Source organism: Vulpes lagopus, unplaced genomic scaffold (assembly GCF_018345385.1).
Source record: "Vulpes lagopus strain Blue_001 unplaced genomic scaffold, ASM1834538v1 ctg517, whole genome shotgun sequence".
Classification (NCBI taxonomy): domain Eukaryota; kingdom Metazoa; phylum Chordata; class Mammalia; order Carnivora; family Canidae; genus Vulpes; species Vulpes lagopus.
Window position 1 is genome coordinate 1 of NW_024570880.1, and position 19,082 is coordinate 19,082.

At 41.3% G+C, this 19,082-nt stretch overlaps 5 protein-coding genes and 1 non-coding gene across 6 annotated transcripts; all 6 read right to left on the reverse strand.

The window, feature by feature from the left end:
- Positions 1–410: 410 nt before the first annotated feature.
- LOC121483915 (ATP phosphoribosyltransferase) lies at positions 411–1,058 on the reverse strand. Its single transcript, XM_041742429.1, has one exon. The coding sequence runs from the start codon at positions 1,056–1,058 to the stop codon at positions 411–413; it is 648 nt and encodes a 215-aa protein (XP_041598363.1).
- Positions 1,059–2,048: 990 nt separating this feature from the next.
- Positions 2,049–3,110, reverse strand: LOC121483916 (histidinol-phosphate aminotransferase-like). Its single transcript, XM_041742430.1, has one exon. It carries the CDS (start codon positions 3,108–3,110, stop codon positions 2,049–2,051), a length of 1,062 nt encoding a protein of 353 aa, XP_041598364.1.
- A 6,230-nt stretch (positions 3,111–9,340) lies between these two features.
- Positions 9,341–9,412, reverse strand: TRNAR-CCU. The gene has a single exon. It is a non-coding gene; the product is annotated as a tRNA-Arg (tRNA).
- A 1,700-nt stretch (positions 9,413–11,112) lies between these two features.
- LOC121483917 (probable flavodoxin 2) lies at positions 11,113–11,529 on the reverse strand. Its single transcript, XM_041742431.1, has one exon. The coding sequence runs from the start codon at positions 11,527–11,529 to the stop codon at positions 11,113–11,115; it is 417 nt and encodes a 138-aa protein (XP_041598365.1).
- A 1,934-nt stretch (positions 11,530–13,463) lies between these two features.
- Positions 13,464–14,394, reverse strand: LOC121483918 (sn-glycerol-3-phosphate-binding periplasmic protein UgpB-like). The gene is made up of 2 exons (XM_041742432.1): positions 13,860–14,394; positions 13,464–13,804 (listed from the first exon to the last, which is right to left on the reverse strand). The coding sequence occupies exons 1-2, from the start codon at positions 14,392–14,394 to the stop codon at positions 13,464–13,466; spliced, it is 876 nt and encodes a 291-aa protein (XP_041598366.1).
- Positions 14,395–14,930: 536 nt separating this feature from the next.
- LOC121483919 (sn-glycerol-3-phosphate transport system permease protein UgpE-like) lies at positions 14,931–15,689 on the reverse strand. The gene has a single exon (XM_041742433.1). The coding sequence runs from the start codon at positions 15,687–15,689 to the stop codon at positions 14,931–14,933; it is 759 nt and encodes a 252-aa protein (XP_041598367.1).
- Between the last annotated feature and the right edge of the window lie 3,393 nt (positions 15,690–19,082).

Consider the following 19,082-nt stretch of genomic DNA (forward strand, 5'->3'; position numbering starts at 1 on the left):
GATGAAGGATGGGCCCTGCCGTCCCACCTGGAACGTAAACCCCCACACGTTCAATGGGACGAACCAGTTGCCCACGAATGACACCATCACTAGGAGCGTCCTCAAACCCTGTTTCCAATTGTTGCTTGTGATAGCTTTCAATATTGGCTTGGCGCGTTTGAGGGCTTCTAAGACATCTGCATCAATGGTCGCAAAAGCTTGGTCAATTAAATCGGATCCCACCTCAAAATCATCAAGGCTAATCTTGTCAAAGGTTTCAGAATACTTTCTTAGGGCTTGGTCGCCATTTTTCTTGACATCTTCCAAAATCTGACGAACCACGTCGTCCACGTCACGGTTGTCCTTGCTCAATTCCAGTTGTTCTTGGTACAAGAGTTCTGAAATCTCTTTGGTCGTTCCTGTTAAGCGTTTCATATAAAAGCTACCTCCTCATTTCCAACAATCGTTTCCAGTTTTTGAATAAAAGGCATAATTTCTGGGTTGTTTTTCAATGCTGCTTTATTGACAATCAAGCGCGCCGAGATACGGCAAATATCCTCATAAACAGTCAAACCATTTGCAGCCAGTGTGTTTCCCGTTTCTACGATATCAACAATAGCATCCGCCAAACCAATCACGGGGGCAATCTCAACACTTCCTTGAATGGAAATAATCTCTACATCCTCCCCCTTGCTGTTAAAATAATCCGTCGCAATCGTTGGGTATTTTGTGGCAATGCGCTTACGCTTGTGGTCGTAGGGATTATAATTTTGGGTCGAAGCCACGGAAAACTTACACAATCCAAAATTCAAATCCAGCATTTCTAAATAGCCAGTCGGGTGTTCAATCAGCACGTCCTTGCCAACTACCCCAAGGTCAGCCACCCCATGCCGCACATAAGTGGTCACATCAGGCGCCTTGACCAGTAAAAATCGCAAGGTTTTGTCAGGACTTTCAAAAATCAAATTTCGCCCTTTATTGTCCATAAAAGACATATCAAAACCAACTTTTTCTAAGAGTTTCACCGTATCTTTTTCAATACGCCCTTTGGTTAGAGCGATGGTTATTTTATGAGTCATTAAGCACCTCCTTCTAAATGGTCATGCACCGCTTGGTAAATGGCATCAATATCTACTGCCCACCCAACTGCGGTCAATTTTGTAGCACCAAATCGTTCAAAACAATTTATCGTAACGCCCACCTGACGCAAAAGCATCTGGCACTTTATTCCCAAATACCTTGAACATCACCCCTGTGTAATAAGGCATGGTAGGCATTTGGGCCAAATCAATATAGCTTTCTGTCAAGACATCTGACACTTGCTCTAGAAGCATTTCCAAGTCAGTCAAGGGCTGCTAAAATCCTTTCATTTTCCACCAAGTATCGTGCTTTATCCAAGACCTGATAGCTTTCCCGAACAAGAAAGGTAGAGCTTTCAAGAAAGCGTCCAATTCGCTTGGGTAGCGCTTGGTAAAAGTGTTTAGCTGGGTTATATTTTTGTCCCGAATGGCTTGTGCCAATGCTTCCCCAGCATCTTGTGGCAAAGCCAAGGTTTCAAAAATCGTCTGCAAAATCGCTGCATGGGACAATTCAAATTGGTAAGATGAATGCCTGCAATATCCAGAGCTTTTTTGGCTGAAACAATAGCTTCACAAACCGCTTCCTTGGCAGGGTAGCCCACAATTTCAATCCCAGCTTGGTGTGCTCATTGGTCCAAGCCACGCATTTCCTCATTGTACTTAAACACCTTTCCTGAATAAGAAAATTTAATAGGCGTTTCCACCTGTGTTGAGGCGATAACACGCCCAATCTGACTCGTAATGTCAGGACGTAGCGTCAGCAATTCTCCGCTTTTATCAAAAAATGGTAATGATTGCTCGTCACACTGTCATTAAACACTTCAAAATGCTCTAAAAGTTGGGGTTTCGATGCGATGAAAGCCTTGGCTCATCAAAAAATCACTAATATCACGCTCAATGGTATAAGTCACACGCGCACGCTTAAATAATTTATCGTGCATGCCGACAGGTAATGTTGTCTTTTTCATACGCTCAACTCCTGCTTGCATCTTATGATGCCTCTTGAAAAGCCTTAATCACTACAATAACCTGCCCCATCTCCGCCTGATTTCCAATAGAAATCCGCAGATGATTTTGAAGGCGTTTAACTTTTGGAAAATACCGCACATGAATATGATGGGCTTGCAGGTAATCAAATAAGGCTGGTGCTTCGTGATTTGGGCATTCTGCCAATACAAAATTGGTTTGCGACTCCAAAACAGTAAAACCTAGCTGAGAAAGCGCCTCACTAAACCAGTGCCGTGTCGCCATGATTTTTTGGCAAGTACCTTCGTAATAGTCCCAAGATTCCACTGCCGCGACTGCCAATTCTTCCGCAATCAAATCAACATTGTAAGGATTGATGGCATTTTTCACTGCATTGATGACCGCCATCAAGTTGGGATTTCCGATACCGTAACCAACGCGCAAGCCCGCCAGTGAAGCATCCTTGGAAAAGGTTCGTGTGATAAACAGATTATCGTATTTCTTCAGCAAAGGCAGAGCCGTTTTCCCTCCAAAATTGATATAAGCCTCATCAACGATAACCACCACATCAGGATGAGCTTTGATAAGTTTTTCCAAATCATCAAGGGACTTGTAAATGCCTGTCGGCGCATTGGGATTTGCCAAAACAATGCCCCCACAATCCCTCATATAATCTTCCACATCTATTTCAAAAGCTTGATTGAGCGGCACTTCGATAAAAGGAATGTGGTACAAGTCCGCCCAAACCTTATAAAACCCATAAGTCAAATCTGGAAACAAAACAGGTTGTCCACTGTTAAAAAAAGCAAGAACAGCCATAGACAAAATGTCATCCGACCCATTGCCAATAATAATTTGACTAGGGTCAAGACCATGTTGCTTGGCTAGTGCCACCCGCAAGGCTTCTTGGTTCAAAGTGGAATACTTGCGCAAGCGATGGGCATCAAAATGAGGAAAAGCATCCGCCACCTTTGGACTTGGTCCATAAGCATTTTCATTGGTATTCAATTTGATAATGTGCTCGCCGCTTGGCTGACTGCCAGCAACATAAGGCTCAATCGCCCGTAATCCTTTAATCTTTGCCATAAACATACCCTTTCTCTTTTTGATGTTCAAAAAAACGCCCTCGCAAAAAAATTGCAAGGACGTTCAAAACGTGGTTCCACCTTTGATTCAACAGCCAGTCGCCTCAACTGTTCTCATGAAGTACGTGACTTCTGATTCGTAACGTGAATCCGCCCGTCGTGCACTACTATCTGCTGAGTTCGCACACGCGCTCAAGAATGTGTCACCCAAGGATTGCACACTCTTCTCACCACCGAGCACTCTCTGTCTGTTGTCTTGGGCTTTTTCTATCATCGCTTTACTATGATTTAAAAATATTTTACAAGAAAATTCTAAAAATAGCAAGCTTAAAATAAGATTTTTTATATTTATACAATTTTAGACAAAAAAGAAGAAGACCATATGGCCTTCTTAGCTGATTAAAAACGAATTTGTTCACGTGTTTTTTCATATGATGAAACGAAGCGGTCTGTAACACCTGGTTCAACAGTTTCAAGAGCATATGAAATTTCATCAAATGACGCTTGGTAATCATTATCCACTTCAAACAATTTCAATGCGTGTTCGAAACTATTTTGAACGCTTGGTCAAAGCTACGGTAACGGTTTGAATATTGTAAGAGTTGCTCAGTCAATGTTGCATTTTGCACGACTTGGTAAGTTGCTTCTTCAAGATTGGCAATGGCAGCTGTTGCAACATCTGTCAGACGAGCCACAGCATCAATGTCAATACGTCCACGACTCAATTCACTAATCAAGGCTTCTAATTGAGAACTTGTCGTGAAGAAAGTACTCAAGAAATCTTGTGGAATACCTGGCAAATTGCGTTTTTCATATAACGTTTGATCATGTGCAAACGATTGATGTATTTTTCCAGTTTTTGACGAGCCACTGTTTCGATTTCTTCAATGTTTTTGACTTGTTCAAAGACTTCCATTTGACCTTCTTCAACAGAGTCAAGGGTTTTCAAAGTCTTGTCAAAAATCAATTGCAACTCAGTAAATGGACGTTCTTGTGTACCAAAGGCTTCAACAATTGGCATCACTTCAAGATCAATTTCTTCTAATTTTTGAGCAAATGAACGAAGACTCAAACTGTCGCTATCCCCTAAAATATATTTATGGGATAGGCGTTTGATTTCATTTTCCAACTTGTCGTTGTTGGCTTTTGCGTGTGCCAAATAATCTGGAATAATCTTGCTGTCTTTCAAAGCCAATTTATGCGCTGCAATTTCGCGTTCAAACAACTCATACATGGTGTCGATCTTGCTTTGAATACGTTCATTTTCATTACGAGCACGGTCCAAATCAAGTGTGACTAACTCTGAAGAGTTGGCACGAATGGCATCGCGGATTTCTTGGAAACGGGTTTCGATATCTTTTTCAGCAAAGTGGTAATTTGCTCTAGCAAACGGCGATAACCTTGTTCCAAATCATCCATTTGATCAGGAAAATCATCTTCTAGTTTCGCAACAATTGCTGGGATTTGTTCTGAAATTTGACCAAGTGCAATGGTATGCTCTTCAGCACGATCCAAAACTTCAGAAGCCTCAACGGGATCCCCTGTTGAGTTCAATGTGACAAATTGAGAAAACTCGGTTTCGATATTTTTCAATTGCTTGTCAATCTCAGGCATCGTAGAACCAAAATTGTCCTCTTTTTCCGAGATAGAAGCTTGAAGGGTTTCGTATAAATCCAAAGCGTGTTTGACACGAGCACTGTTTTTCTCTTCTTGTTCTTTCAAGACTGAGAGAGCCTCACGAATGGCATTGATGTCTTCTTCGATGACGTTCAATTGGCTTTCAACGTTGTCAATCTCATGTTTGGCTTTGATGAATTTAAAGCTGTTGTTAAGATTTTCAGCTTCAAAGATATGATTTTCAATATCAGAAAAAGAATTGAGAGAAAGATCTACCCATTTTTGATTCCATTCACGAAAAGTTGTCTGACTTTGACCAATCAAATGAAGGCTCTTAACAGCTTCAATTTCATCGTTGACCGGTAAAGCAAATAAGGACTGCTTCTTTTCTTCTAAAGTTGCAATCAATGAATCATTTCGCTTGCGCACAACCACACCGACTAAGTAAGCAATGATGATGATTAAAACAATTGCCACAAGCAGTAATATAATTCCGCTCGACATTTAAAACTCCTTATAAATTGTCTTTTTATCGTAAAATATCTATAACATTACGATTATAACATACTTAAAGAGAGTATGCAGCATTTTTACTCATCTTTCTCATTAAAAATCAAGCGTGCTATAGACCGCATTTTCTTCAATGAAAACTCGACGAGGTTCCACTCGATCTCCCATCAGCATATCGAAAATTTTATCTGCTTCAGCGGCATCATCAACAGAAACCCTTGCCATCAATCGGTTTTCTGGATCCATTGTTGTTTCCCAAAGCTGATGATCGTCCATCTCTCCTAACCCTTTGTAACGCTGAACCGTTGGTTTAGAGCGTCCTTCTTTATAACGCTCCATCGCTGCTTGCAATTCGGCTTCCTGATTGGCACCAGGCTGGATGTATTCTTTAATTTCACTTCCCACTTTGACCCCATAAATTGGTGGTTGAGCAATATAGACATAGCCAGCCTCCAAAATAGGACGCATAAAGCGGTAAATCAAGGTCAAAAGCAAGGTACGAATGTGGGCACCGTCAACATCGGCATCGGTCATGATAACCAATTTGTGATAACGAGCTTTTGACACATCAAAATCAGCCCCAAAACCAGTTCCCATAGCTGTAAACAAGCTGCGAATTTCTTCGTTGGCTAAAATTTTATCCATGCTGGCTTTTTCCACATTCAAAATTTTACCACGAATTGGCAAAATGGCTTGGTGTTCACGGTTACGGCCTGATTTGGCAGAACCACCGGCTGAATCCCCCTCAACGATAAACAATTCATTCATTGATGGGTCGTTTGACGAGCAATCTGCCAATTTGCCAGGAAGGTTTGAGATTTCAAGCCTGATTTCTTACGGGTCACTTCACGAGCTCGTTTTGCTGCAATGCGAGCTTTGGAAGCCAAAATCCCTTTTTCAACGATTTTCTTGGCAATCTGAGGATTTTCTAACAAGAAACGTCCAAAAGCTTCGCTGAACAAACGGTTGGTGATTTTCACCACTTCTGAATTGCCCAGCTTAGTTTTGGTTTGCCCTTCAAATTGTGGGTTTGGGTGTTTGACCGAAATCACGGCAGTCAAGCCTTCACGGACATCTTCACCTGTCAAATTGTCCTCTTTTTCCTTAATGAGCTTGTTTTGGCGAGCGTAATCATTAATCACACGCGTCAAAGCTGTTCGGAAACCTTGTTCGTGAGTTCCACCCTCATGGGTATGAATATTATTGGCAAAGCTCATGAGCGTTTCGTGGTAACCAGTTGTGTATTGCATGGCCACTTCAACCGAAATACCATCCATTTCACCTGAAGTGTAGATCGGTGTTGGGAAATCACGTCTTTATTTTCATTGATGAAGGCAACATAACTTGAAATACCACCTTCGTAATGGAAATGTTTTTCCTGCTCTAGCTCTTCGCGTCGATCGGTGATGGAAATCCGCAAGCCTTTGTTTAAGAAAGCCAACTCTTGGATACGTTTGGCTAATTTGTCAAAATCAAAAGTCGTCGTTTCTGTAAAGATCTTAGGATCTGGTGTGAAATGAACGGTTGTTCCGTGGCGATCCGTTTCGCCGACAACCTTCAAATCGTCCTGAACCTGCCCTTTGAAATACTCTTGGTAATAGATATGTCCATCACGATAGACAGAAACATCTAGCTGCGTTGATAAAGCATTAACAACAGATGAACCAACCCCGTGCAAACCACCTGAAACCTTATAGCCTCCGCCGCCAAATTTACCACCGGCGTGTAAGACCGTGAAGACGGTTTCAACGGCTGGACGTCCTGTTTTTTCTTGAATGTCAACAGAATCCCACGACCGTCATCCACAACAGTGATGGAATTGTCTTTTTCGATAAAGACTTCGATGTGCGTGGCAAAGCCTGCTAGAGCTTCGTCAATCGAATTGTCAACAATCTCCCAAACCAAGTGATGCAGACCTTCTTTTGAGGTCGAACCAATGTACATCCCTGGTCGCATACGAACAGCTTCCAAAGCCTTCTAAAACTTGGATTTGGCTCGCATCATATTCCTTTGCTAATTCTGATAAATTTTTCGTTTCTTCCGTCATTATTTCACTATCTCCATTAGGGACTTGGTCCCATCAACTAATAACGTATCAAAGCCTGCCGCCTGACCAGCTTGCCTATCAATATCACGATCACCAATAACCAAAGCGTCCTTGATATCATACTTTTTCTTGAGGTACAACATGGACTCTGGATTAGGCTTACGGGCAAAACCACTTTCTGAGGTCACCACTTCTGTGAAATAGGGCAAGAGCTGGGTCTTTTTCAAAATGTCCAGCACTAACTTGTTGCGGTGAGACACCAAGAAATTTCGCCCGCCATCAGCCACAATAGCCTGCAAGACCTCACGCGCTCCAGGAAATAAATAGGCGACTCCAACAGTTCAGCCTCTTTTTCCTTGTATGCCTTTAAAAACTGAGGTTGATCAGGGATAAATCGGGCAATAGCAGCGTCCGTTGACTCCTTTAATTTACTGTACACCTCGTCGTGTGAGGCTTGTTTTCCAAATGTTTTGAGGGTATCTACGAAAGCTTGTGTCGATATTTCATAATTATCGAGCAACGTACCTCCCAAATCCCATATATAATCACGATAATTTCATGTGTTTATTATATCACATTTTAGACAATTTTTATAGTAGAATCCATGTCGTTTTCAAGGAATGTTTTCATAAAAAAAGCTGGGTTTCCCCAACTTTTTAATAGCGATCACTGCGTCTAAAATGTTTTCGCATTTCTTCTTCTCGGTGCAGGTTATTTTGGTAACTCATCGACAAAATCAAGCCCACACAGATTAGATTGGTGATGAGCGATGACCCCCCTTGAGAGATAAAAGGCAATGGAATCCCTGTCAAAGGCAAAATGCCTAGCGCAGCACCGATATTTTCAAAAATGTGGAACAAAATCATCATGATATAACCAGTCGCAATGTAAGAGTAAAAACGGTTATTTGACTCAAAAATAACGTGAATCATACGGTAAATCAATAAGAGGTAAAGCCCAAGCACAGCCACACTACCAAGAAAACCAAAGTCCTCTGCAATAACCGTAAAAATCATATCACTTTCACGAACAGGCACCGATAAATCAATGACGTTAAAGCCTTTTCCGGCAAATCCACCACTACCAATCGAAATCATTCCTTGTGTTTGTTGATAGGGCGATGTTCTCGCGTAAGAGAATGGGTCCAACCAAGCAGAAATACGGTTAATTTGGTAAGTATCCATCCCCAACTATGCAACAAATCTTTGCCGTGCGGAAACAGGAGATCATCAAGAAACCCCGATCAATAGGACCACTAAGATCAAAACAGGAGCGATAATCCACCAAGAAATCCCTGATAAAAGCACTAAACCAGATAGAAATAGCCGCAAAAACCATGGCTGTTCCTAAGTCTTTTTGCAAGCCAAGTAAAATCATGACGGGCAAGGTAATCAAGGCAAAGACACCAATAATTTCCAGTCATTTGCTAAGGAATCTTCCTTGTATTTTTGTCGGAACCAAATGGAATACCGCGACAGCATCAAAATATAGGACACTTTCATAATTCGGACGGCTGAAATAAGGTCACCGATCCAATAGTTACCCAGTTTTTAGCCCCTGTGGATTCAACCAAGGCTGGACTGTAAAAGATCAAGGGCAAAACCATCAAAACCAAACCCAAACCATATAGATAAGGCGTGATTTTCCATAGAAATTCCGTGCTAAAGAGCATGACAACAAAGGCAATACCGCAACCCAAAAGTATCCAGACCACTTGTTGCGTCATGACCTTCATCACCGCAGTGGGACTGTCAGTTGAGGTGGCAATGTAAATGGCTACCAAACCAATCAACAACAGGAAAAAAACGGGTAAAATCACCGAATAATCAACACGACTTTCAATTGAATACTTTCTTTTTGCCATGATACTTCCTTCATTTTTCATCACAATAGAGATAGGTATTTTAGGTAAAATACTTGTCTCTATTATAAAACATCTTGTCTAAAAATAGCTAAACTCAGAAGAACTTTAAAAGGCGTATATGAGAAAAACGCCTTTCTTATGCCAATTCGTCATCTGTCTTCGTCCAAATGACCAGCTACCTTAGAAACGTGGATCTCCCCTGCCGGAATCGAACCAGCAACTACTCCTTAGGAGGGAGTTGTTATATCCATTGAACTAAGGGGAGTTATGAAAAAATCTGTCCCGAGGACAGATTTTTCTCGTTACATAGCAGTGCTCATTAACGACGGATTTCTTTAATACGAGCTGCTTTACCTTGCAATGCACGCAAGTAGTAAAGTTTAGCACGACGCACTTTACCATGACGAACAACTTCGATTTTTTCAACACGTGGTGTATGAACTGGGAAAGTACGTTCTACCCCGATACCACTTGACATTTTACGAACTGTGTACATTTCTGAGATCCCTTGACCTTTACGAGAAATAACCACACCTTCGAAGATTTGGACACGTTCGCGGTTTCCTTCGACAACTTTCGCGTGAACACGAACAGTATCACCAGGGTGGAATGTAGGGATGTCAGTACGTAATTGACTTTCAGTCAAACTTTGAATTAATGGATTCATTCTATTTTTCTCCTATCTTACTAATCATAAGTGCTTGTCCCAGCGGATTAGCCGTATTTCGTGTGTCCATCACACACTCTTACTATTCTAGCAAAAAAGGTAAGTTGTGTAAAGAGATAGAAACCATTTTCGCGAGAGTTTTTTTAGCAAAATAGTCTAGTCTATTTGTGTAGCTTGGTAGTCGCGGGAACGTTTCATGATATCTGAAAAAGTATTAACAATCGTATCCTCAAATGCTTTTTCTTGAACCCTATCGGCTACTTTTTGAAGGACGGCGTGTTCACGGCTTGTGTCTAAGATTGGCTTGCCAACCGTTTTTTTTGTAAGCGACGACATCATTGACTAGTTGCATACGTTCTTCCAAAAGCGCCACCAAGTCTGCATCTATGGCATCAATTTTTTGGCGCGTCACATCTAAATCTATCATTGTTTTTTCTTACCATTCTTTAAGCTGCACTTTCCTTTTACATTTTGTTGTTATTTCGGCGTCTAATCACGGTTACTAAGACATAACCAAGAGCGATAATCACACCAAGCACAATCAAACGTCTGACATTACCAGCAATCACAGCGTCACCACCCAAGGCATAAATTAGACTACTCGGAGCCACCCCAATGGTAACATAGAGCAGCCATTTGCGCCAAGGAAGCTTTTCTTCTGCTACATGATAATTGATCAAAATCGTTGGTACAACAGGAATCATGTAGCCTAAAATAATCCCATAATTCTTGTTTTCTAGCGCTTGAATGCCACTAAAACGCTTTTTCAATTTGTTTTCACTATCGGTGATATCCACGACATTGAGCAACTTGATAAAGATAAAATTCCCCAAGACATTTCCCAGCAAATTCATGCCAAGCCGATATAAGGACCATAAACCACCCATTAAAAATGGCAAAAATGGCATTAGACATAAATGGAATAGCCGCCGTCACAGCCGTCAGAATAACCAAGACTACAAAATTCAAAATAGTCTTATGACGAAGCTGGGAAATCACTCGATTGATTTCAGCTTGCGAATTGGATTCCCAAAAACGCACCAGCAATTCCCAGTGCCCAATCACATAAAGAATAAAATAACCTAGAACTAGAACCACACCAAACAACACCAAGAAGCGGCGGAGTTCATCATAGCCATACTTCACTTTTTTCATCGTTTCACCCTTAAATCATTAGTCTTTCCCAATAAGATTGCTTACTATTGTCTTTTTATTATACTATAAGTCCTTATCTAATGAAAAGGGAATCCTGACACCTTCAGTAAAAAAGAGGTCTTCTGAAGACCCCTTTTCATCTATTATCCATTGACTTTTTGGGAAATAGCTTGCGCAAATGCCTCTAATTTTTGGATGTCCTCATCATCAGCTGACAAGTCCACCTTCACAGACTCAGCTCCTTTAGTTGCTCCTGTTAGAGCAAACTGAGCTTCAAAATCATCAACGGCTTTACAGAAATAATCGTAGAAGGTATCACCAGAACCAACCACACCAAAGACTTTATCTGCCAAATCAACATCAGCAAGGTCTTCGTAGAAATCAACGATTTCATCTGGTAGATCCCCATCACCATAAGTATATGATGCCACGATAGCCACATCGGCATCTTCAAAATCAGCTGCGTCAACAGTTGTGCATTCGTCCACTTCAACGGTATGTCCTAGTGACTCAAAGGCATTTCCAACAATATCAGCAATTTCTTCTGTATTTCCTGTCATGCTAGCATAGACAATTTTTACTAAGCCATAGTTTCCTCCAAACATAAATTACTTTTATTGTAGCATATTTTATTGAAAAAAGGCTAACAAAAACCGAATTTTTTAGGAAGCTAGGTGCGGATTTGGTCTTAACCAACCTCACTTTCTTCATTGTGATGAAGGTATTGTCTGTCTTTCCTCCATTTCTTGTACAAGGTTGCTACTGAATTTTCCACGTAATGGTTTTTTCGACACTCGCAGAAACATCTGCATTAGTGGTTTCACCTGTCAAAACCAAGACCGTATCCACGCCTGCTTTTTTCCCACAACGAATATCGGTGTACAAACGATCACCAACCAACATGGTTTCTTCCTTGGTGTAAGGGTTTTGTTTTAAGGCAAAATCCACCATAGCCGTTTCAGGTTTACCGATATAGTAAGGCTCTTTTTTGACCGCATGGGCTATCATTTCACAATAGCTCCACAATCTGGTACATAGCCAAATTCCACAGGACAGACCATGTCAGGATTAGTTGCCACATAATCCACATCTGCCTTGGTCAATAACCAGCAAACATCCACTAATTTGTCGTAAGTGAGTTGATTATCATAAGACACAAGGACGCAAGCAATGCCTTCTTCATGGCAATCCGTTGTCACACGAATACCGTTGCATTTGAGTTCTTCTTGTAAAGAATCTGTTCCCAAAACATAAATCAATTGGTCAGGATAGTGCGTTTTTAAATAGTACACCGTCACGTACGAAGCCGTGATAAAATTGGCCTCATCACAAGCCACACCCAGTCCTTTGAAAAAGGTCACATAATCAGCAACGCTTTTTGTGGCGTTATTGTAACAAAAATAAATTGACCACCACTTTGCTTGATGTCTTGTAAAAAAGGTTTAACCCCTGGGTATCAATTTGTCACCCAAACAAACCGTACCGTCAATATCAAATAAGAATAATTTCTTCTTGCCTAACATTTGTTTTCCTCCATTTCACGACGTATTTTCAAGGCTAACTCTGGCTCATTGTAATGATGGCATCCACTCCTGCTGCCATGAATTGCTTGATTAACTGTGGCTCATCCACTGTCCAGACACGCCACTTTCACATCTGAATTCTTATAACGCTCTAAAATCTCAGGCATGAGCAATTGGCAAAAACAAGGATGAATGGCTGGCACACCAGCATTAAGCGTGTAATGTTCTGCATCAACAATGACATCAAAAAAGAGATAGGCAGTCTGGGCTTGCGGGCAAGGGTCTTGATTTTTTGGATGCTATAATGGTTAAACGATGAATAAATCACACGGTCTTCCATGCTTTTTTCTTGCACCAATTGAACCGTGGCATCCTCGATACCTGGGTACCAAAACAAACTCGTCTTTAGTTCAATATTAAGGACAATGTCGCTATCTTTGACCAATTCCAAAACTTCAGCCAAGGTCGGAATCTTTACCTGACTGTATTCATCGTGTCCACATGAAAAATCCAAGGCGCGCAATTCTTGAAAAGTATGGTCTTTTAGGTAACCTTTTCCATTGCTGACACGCTCCAACTGCTCATCGTGGGCAACCACAAGCACTTGGTCTTTGGTCATTTGAACGTCTAATTCAATACCATCAACTCCTTGGTCAACGGCTTTTTGAAAGGCTTCAAGGGTGTTTTCAGGGGCCTGATGACTGGCTCCTCTATGGGCAAAAATACTAACGGTTTTCATTTTCTCACTCCCAACAATTCTTTAATAATGCTCATAAAAAACGAAACAGGGGGATAATACCTCATCCCGCCCTGCTTCATAACTCTATTGTAGCACTCTATTATTCATTTACAAGGTTATACTCTTCAATAGCGTCGTTGATTGAAGATGACATGCTTTCAACAGCTTCATCAACACTTTTGTTCACCATTGATGGTTTTTTTCAATTTCTGTTTCAACAATAGAACGTGCTTCAGGGAATACACTTAGCAATGCACCAGCAATATTCAGGTGAAGAAGCGTGCAATTGCTCAATCGCCGTTTCAAATTGTGGGTATTTGGCAATGTTGTCTTTGAAGACTTGCTCTTCGTGAGCAGCTACTGTTACAGGGAAGTAACCAGTTGAAGCGTTCCAGAAAGCTTGTGATTCTGGTGAGATCAAGAATTTAACAAATTCCCAAGTTGCACGAAGTTTTTTCGGATCGTTGTTGTTCAAAGCCCAAAGTGATGCACCACCGATTGATACGCCACCTTCGTCAGATGAGCTGATTTTAGGGAAGTAAGCTGTTCCTACTTCAAATTTACCGTTAACGTCTTGAAGGATTTGGTTAAGTGATGCTGTTGAACCAAGAGGTGATAGCTGATTTACCTGATGAGAAGTCAGCAAGACCAGCATCGCCACCACGACCAACGTTTGGTGCATAACCTTTGTCGTTCAATTCTTTCCAGATTGAAAGGATGTTTTCAGCAGCTCCATTTTCGTCAAAGGCAACTGCTGTGGCAATGTCTTCACGACCGTTGCCGTTATTTGCGTAATCAAGGCCTTGTTTGCTGATGAATTGCTCGAAGAACCAACCATAAATACCAAGAGAGATAACTTGGTCAGCGCCACCTTTTTCCATCAATTGACCACCAACTTCGCTAAGCTCTTCCAAGCTATCTGGAATTTCTGTTATGCCAGCTTTGTCAAAGATGTCCTTGTTGTAGTACATGATTGGTGTTGATGAGTTAAATGGCATTGAGTACAATTGGTCATCAATAGTGTAGTAAGCTGACAAGTTTGGCTCGATTTGAGAAAGGTCGTAGTTATCAGCGTCAACCATGTTTTGCATTGGAACAGTCCAACCAGATTCAATCATGAAACGTGTTCCAATTTCATAAACTTGGACAAGGTCTGCTCCCATGTTTCCGATTTGCGCACTCTTCAATTTGTTTAGAGAATCATCGTATTCCCCTTGGTATTGAGCGTTAACCGTGATACCGTATTCGTTTTCTTCGTTGAAAACGGTCCACCAATTCGTCCATTGCTTTGGCAACAGAGCCACCCATAGAATGCCAGAAAGTGATTTCTGTACCGCTAACTTCGTTAGCTGCAGCCATTTCAACGGTTTCAACTTCAACGTTGTCCGTTTTGCTTGATGAGGTTGATGAGCTACCACAACCAGTCAAAGTACCAAGCGTCATTGTTGTAGCAAGAAGCCCTGCCATGATTTTTTTCTTCATTAGGTTTATATATCTCCTTAAAAAATTTTAATTAACACATTAAATTGAGTAAAAAGTAAGTCGGATGCTTTTCTCTTAACCTTTAACGGCACCTGAGAAAAGGCCACGAATCAGTTGTTTTTGACCAACAACAAAGATAGCGATAGATGGGATGATAATCATCACAACACCAGCAATCATCAAAGTGATAGATTGCGAATCCACACTATTTAACATACTAATCCCGATCCTGAACAGTTCGCATTGACTCAGAACCTGTTACCAACAATGGCCACATATAAAGGTTCCATGCGTTGATGAAGGTGTAAACCGCCATAGCACCAATCGCTGGTTTGGTCAAAGGAAGCAAGATTTTGATGATAAAAGTCAAGTTAGAGCAACCGTCTAATTTAGCTGATTCATACAAAGATTTAGGGAAAGTCATATAGAATTGGCGGAAGAGGAAGATTCCCATCGCCGACGTTAAGTAAGGGACAATCAGTACAGGATAAGTATCCAATACTCCAAGCTTACCAACGGTTAAATAGTTTGAGATAATAGTTGCCTCTCCAGGCACCATCATGGTAGCCATGACAATCATGAAGAGAATGCCTTTTCCTTTGAATTCTAAAAACGAGAAGGCAAAGGCAGCTAGCGAGCAAGAAATAATCTGACCAACCGTAATGCAACTCGCAATGATGAAAGAATTCAGGATGAATCGCATCAACGGTACTTGCGTGATGGCATTTTTAAAGTTATCAAGGGTCGGATTTTTTGGGAAGAGGTTTAGCTCAGTGGTAAACAACTCACCAGATGGCATAAAGGCAATGCTTACTGCGTACAAGAGTGGCAACAAAATAATCAAAGCCACCACGATATTGGTCAACAAGCGAAAACCTGTTTTAGCCCTTTTCTTAGCTAGAGTCTTGGCACGCATAGTTTCCTTGATATCAACAATTTGCTCTTGCGTGAGCGTTTCTTGACAATAGAGTTCCATTTCTCCCATTTGTTCCATTAGTATTTCACTCCTTTCTTTTCAACTTTGAACATCACAAGCGTGATGAGCATGATAATGATAAATAAGATAACCGATTGTGCCGCTGCACTACCAAACTTGTAGTTAAAGAAGGCATCACGGTAAATAGAGTACACTATCACGTTGGTTGTTTCGTTTGGCCCACCTTCTGTCAAGATTTTGATTTGTCCAAATGACTGAAGGCTTGAATGATGTTGACCACAAGGGTATAAAACATGATTGGTGACAAACCTGTAAGGTTAAGTGGAAAAATTGTTGTAGCGGGCTTGCCCCATCAAGAGAGGCACGTTCGTAGATGCTATCGTCGATATTACCAAGTCCTGCTGAAAAATACAGGAAGTTTAATCCCACTATTTAGCCAAGCTGTTAGGAAAGCCACACAGTAAAGCGCTGTATTAGGATCATTTAACCAATTGATATCTAAGCCCAAAAGCTTATTCACAATTCCGACAGCTGGGTGGAGCATGATTTGGAAAATCATGGCTGCCGAACTTGAGGCAATCGCCATTGGCAAAGCGTAAACCGTACTAAAGGCACGAATACCAGGAAAAGCTTTGTTGCATAGTAGAGCGGTAATCAAGCCCAGGAACATTCCTCCAAGAACAACAATCGCCACAAAAATCAAGGTAACACCCAAACTGTTGCGGAAAGAATCCGATTGCAGCAAGTTTTGGTAGTTTTCAAAACCAACAAATAACTTGGCTTCACCCAGTTTATTGGTCTTGAAAAAGCTTAGGTAAATGGTTTTGAAAAATGGATAAAATAGGAATACGGCAAAAATAATCAAACTTGGAACCAGGTAACCATAAGGACCCACGCTTATTTTTTTAATCTTTTTTTCCCACGTCACAGCTCCTCTCTATATAACAAGTTTTCTTGCGTTTCTAAATCAAACACGTGAATTTTCTCAGGGTCAAAGTACAATTCAATGGATTCTCCAGCCGCTGTGTTATTGTCAGGGCTTAGGCGAACACAGTGGTTGCGCTCTGATTCACGGAAGTAAAGAATAACCTCAGAACCAAGTAACTCACGCGAATCCACACGTTCCACGATGCCTTGGCTAAAGGTGTCAAAGCCACCTTGTCTAGCTTCTGCTTTTTCGTGGATATCCTCAGGACGAATACCCAATTGCACGGTTTTGCCAACAAACATCTTTCAAGCGAAGGCTATCGGCTTGCGTTGGGTAAACTTTCTTATCTTGTTGTTCACCAAAGATGAGAACCACACGGTCTTTTTCTTTTTGAACCACAGCCTCAAAGAAATTCATTGACGGTGAACCAACAAATTCTGCGACAAATCGGTTGATTGGGTTATTGTAAAGCACAGACGGTGCCGCGATTTGTTGAATGACCCCTTCTTTCATGACAACAATTTTGGTTCCTAGGGTCATGGCTTCGGTCTGGTCATGCGTCACATAAATAATCGTGATACCCAATTCCTTATGCAATTTTGCTAGTTCGATACGCATTTGCGCACGCAACTTGGCATCTAAGTTTGACAAGGGCTCATCCATGAGGAAAACTTTTGGACGGCGGATAATGGCACTACCAATGGCCACACGTTGCTTTTGCCCACCTGACAAATCTGATGGACGGCGGTCCAACAAATGTTCGATATCAAGAATTTGGAGCAATCTGATGCACTTTTTGGTCGATTTCTTTTTTAGGCGTTTTCCGAACTTTCAAGGCAAAAGCCAGATTGCCATAAACCGTCATGCTTGGGTAAAGAGCGTAGTTTTGGAAAACCATGGACATATCTCTTTCCTTAGGTTCTGAGTAATTACTAAGTTCCCCATCAATCCAAAGTTCCCCGTCGCTAATCTCTTCAAGACCAGCAATCATGCGAAGAGTTGTTGACTTGCCACACCCAGACGGTCCAACAAAAATCACAAACTCTTTATCGTAAATATCTAAGTTAAATCTCGTACGGCGTAATTCTTATTTTTGTATTCTTTGCAAATATTTTTTAATGCAATTTCTACCACACTTTTTGGTTCCTTCCACATCTTTTTTACTCCTATTAATCATACATGACGAACGTTCTTGTCTATCTATCTTGTTTCTGTAAAGTTTTATCAAAATTCATGGCCTAGGTCATTTTTAAAGTGTGGTATAATGAAAAGATAAGAGAATCTTTAAAACGATGGGAGATATCATTATGAATACATTCGCAGAAATTGTGGACGCTATTAAAGCCTATGACACCATTATTATTCACCGTCACCAAAGACCTGACCCTGATGCTATCGGTAGTCAGGTGGGCTTGCGTGATATTATTAGGGAGAATTTTCCAACTAAAACCGTCTTAGCAACAGGTCAAGATGAACCAACCCTTGCTTGGTTAGCCCAAATGGACGAGGTCAGCGACGATGACTACGCTAATGCCTTGGTTATTGTCACTGATACGGCTAATCGCCCTCGAGTTGATGACGAGCGTTACCACACAGGTCAATTTCTCATTAAAATTGACCACCACCCAAATGATGACCCTTACGGAGATTTGATGCACGTGGATACGAGTGCTTCTAGTGCCAGTGAAATCATTACCGACCTTGCTTTAAGCACGCATTTGACCGTGCCAACGTCTGCCGCACGCCTCTTGTATTGTGGTATTGTGGTGATACAGGACGCTTTCTCTACCTGCAACAAGCAGCAAAACCTTCCAAATGGCGGCCAAACTTAGAAGCTACGACTTTGATTTTGCACAATTGAGCCGTCAAATGGATTCCTTCCCATTGAAAATTGCTAAACTCCAAGGTATGTTTTGGAACACCTTGAAGTGGATGATAGTGGGGCTGCGCGTGTGCTATTAACCCAAGACGTGCTCAAGGAATTTAACGTGACCGAAGCAGAAACCTCTGCTATCGTGAACCTTCCTGGCAAAAATCGATTACCGTTCAATCTTGGGGTGTTTTCGTTGAGCAAGCTGACGGTCATTATCGCGTTCACCTCAGAAGTAAAACACAAGTCATCAACGGAATTGCCAAACGTCACGACGGTGGCGGACACCCTCTTGCAGCGGGGCCAACCTCTTTACAGCTTGGAAGAAAACGAATCCATTTTCCAAGAAATCAAAGACCTCTTGCAAGCCACAAAAGACTAGAAAACCGTCCTATTTTTTCTATTTATTTGGAGAAAAGACTTGCCAAGGACGTATTTATTTGATAAAATGTAAGAGTTAAATAACTATGATACGGAAAGTATCATGGCAGAAAGGAAATCTTTTTTAAAATGAGACAAAACATTCACCCAGAATACCGTCCAGTAGTATTTATGGATACAACTACTGGTTACAAATTCCTTAGCGGTTCTACTAATCATCTAGCGAAACTGTGAATTCGAAGGTGCTACTTAC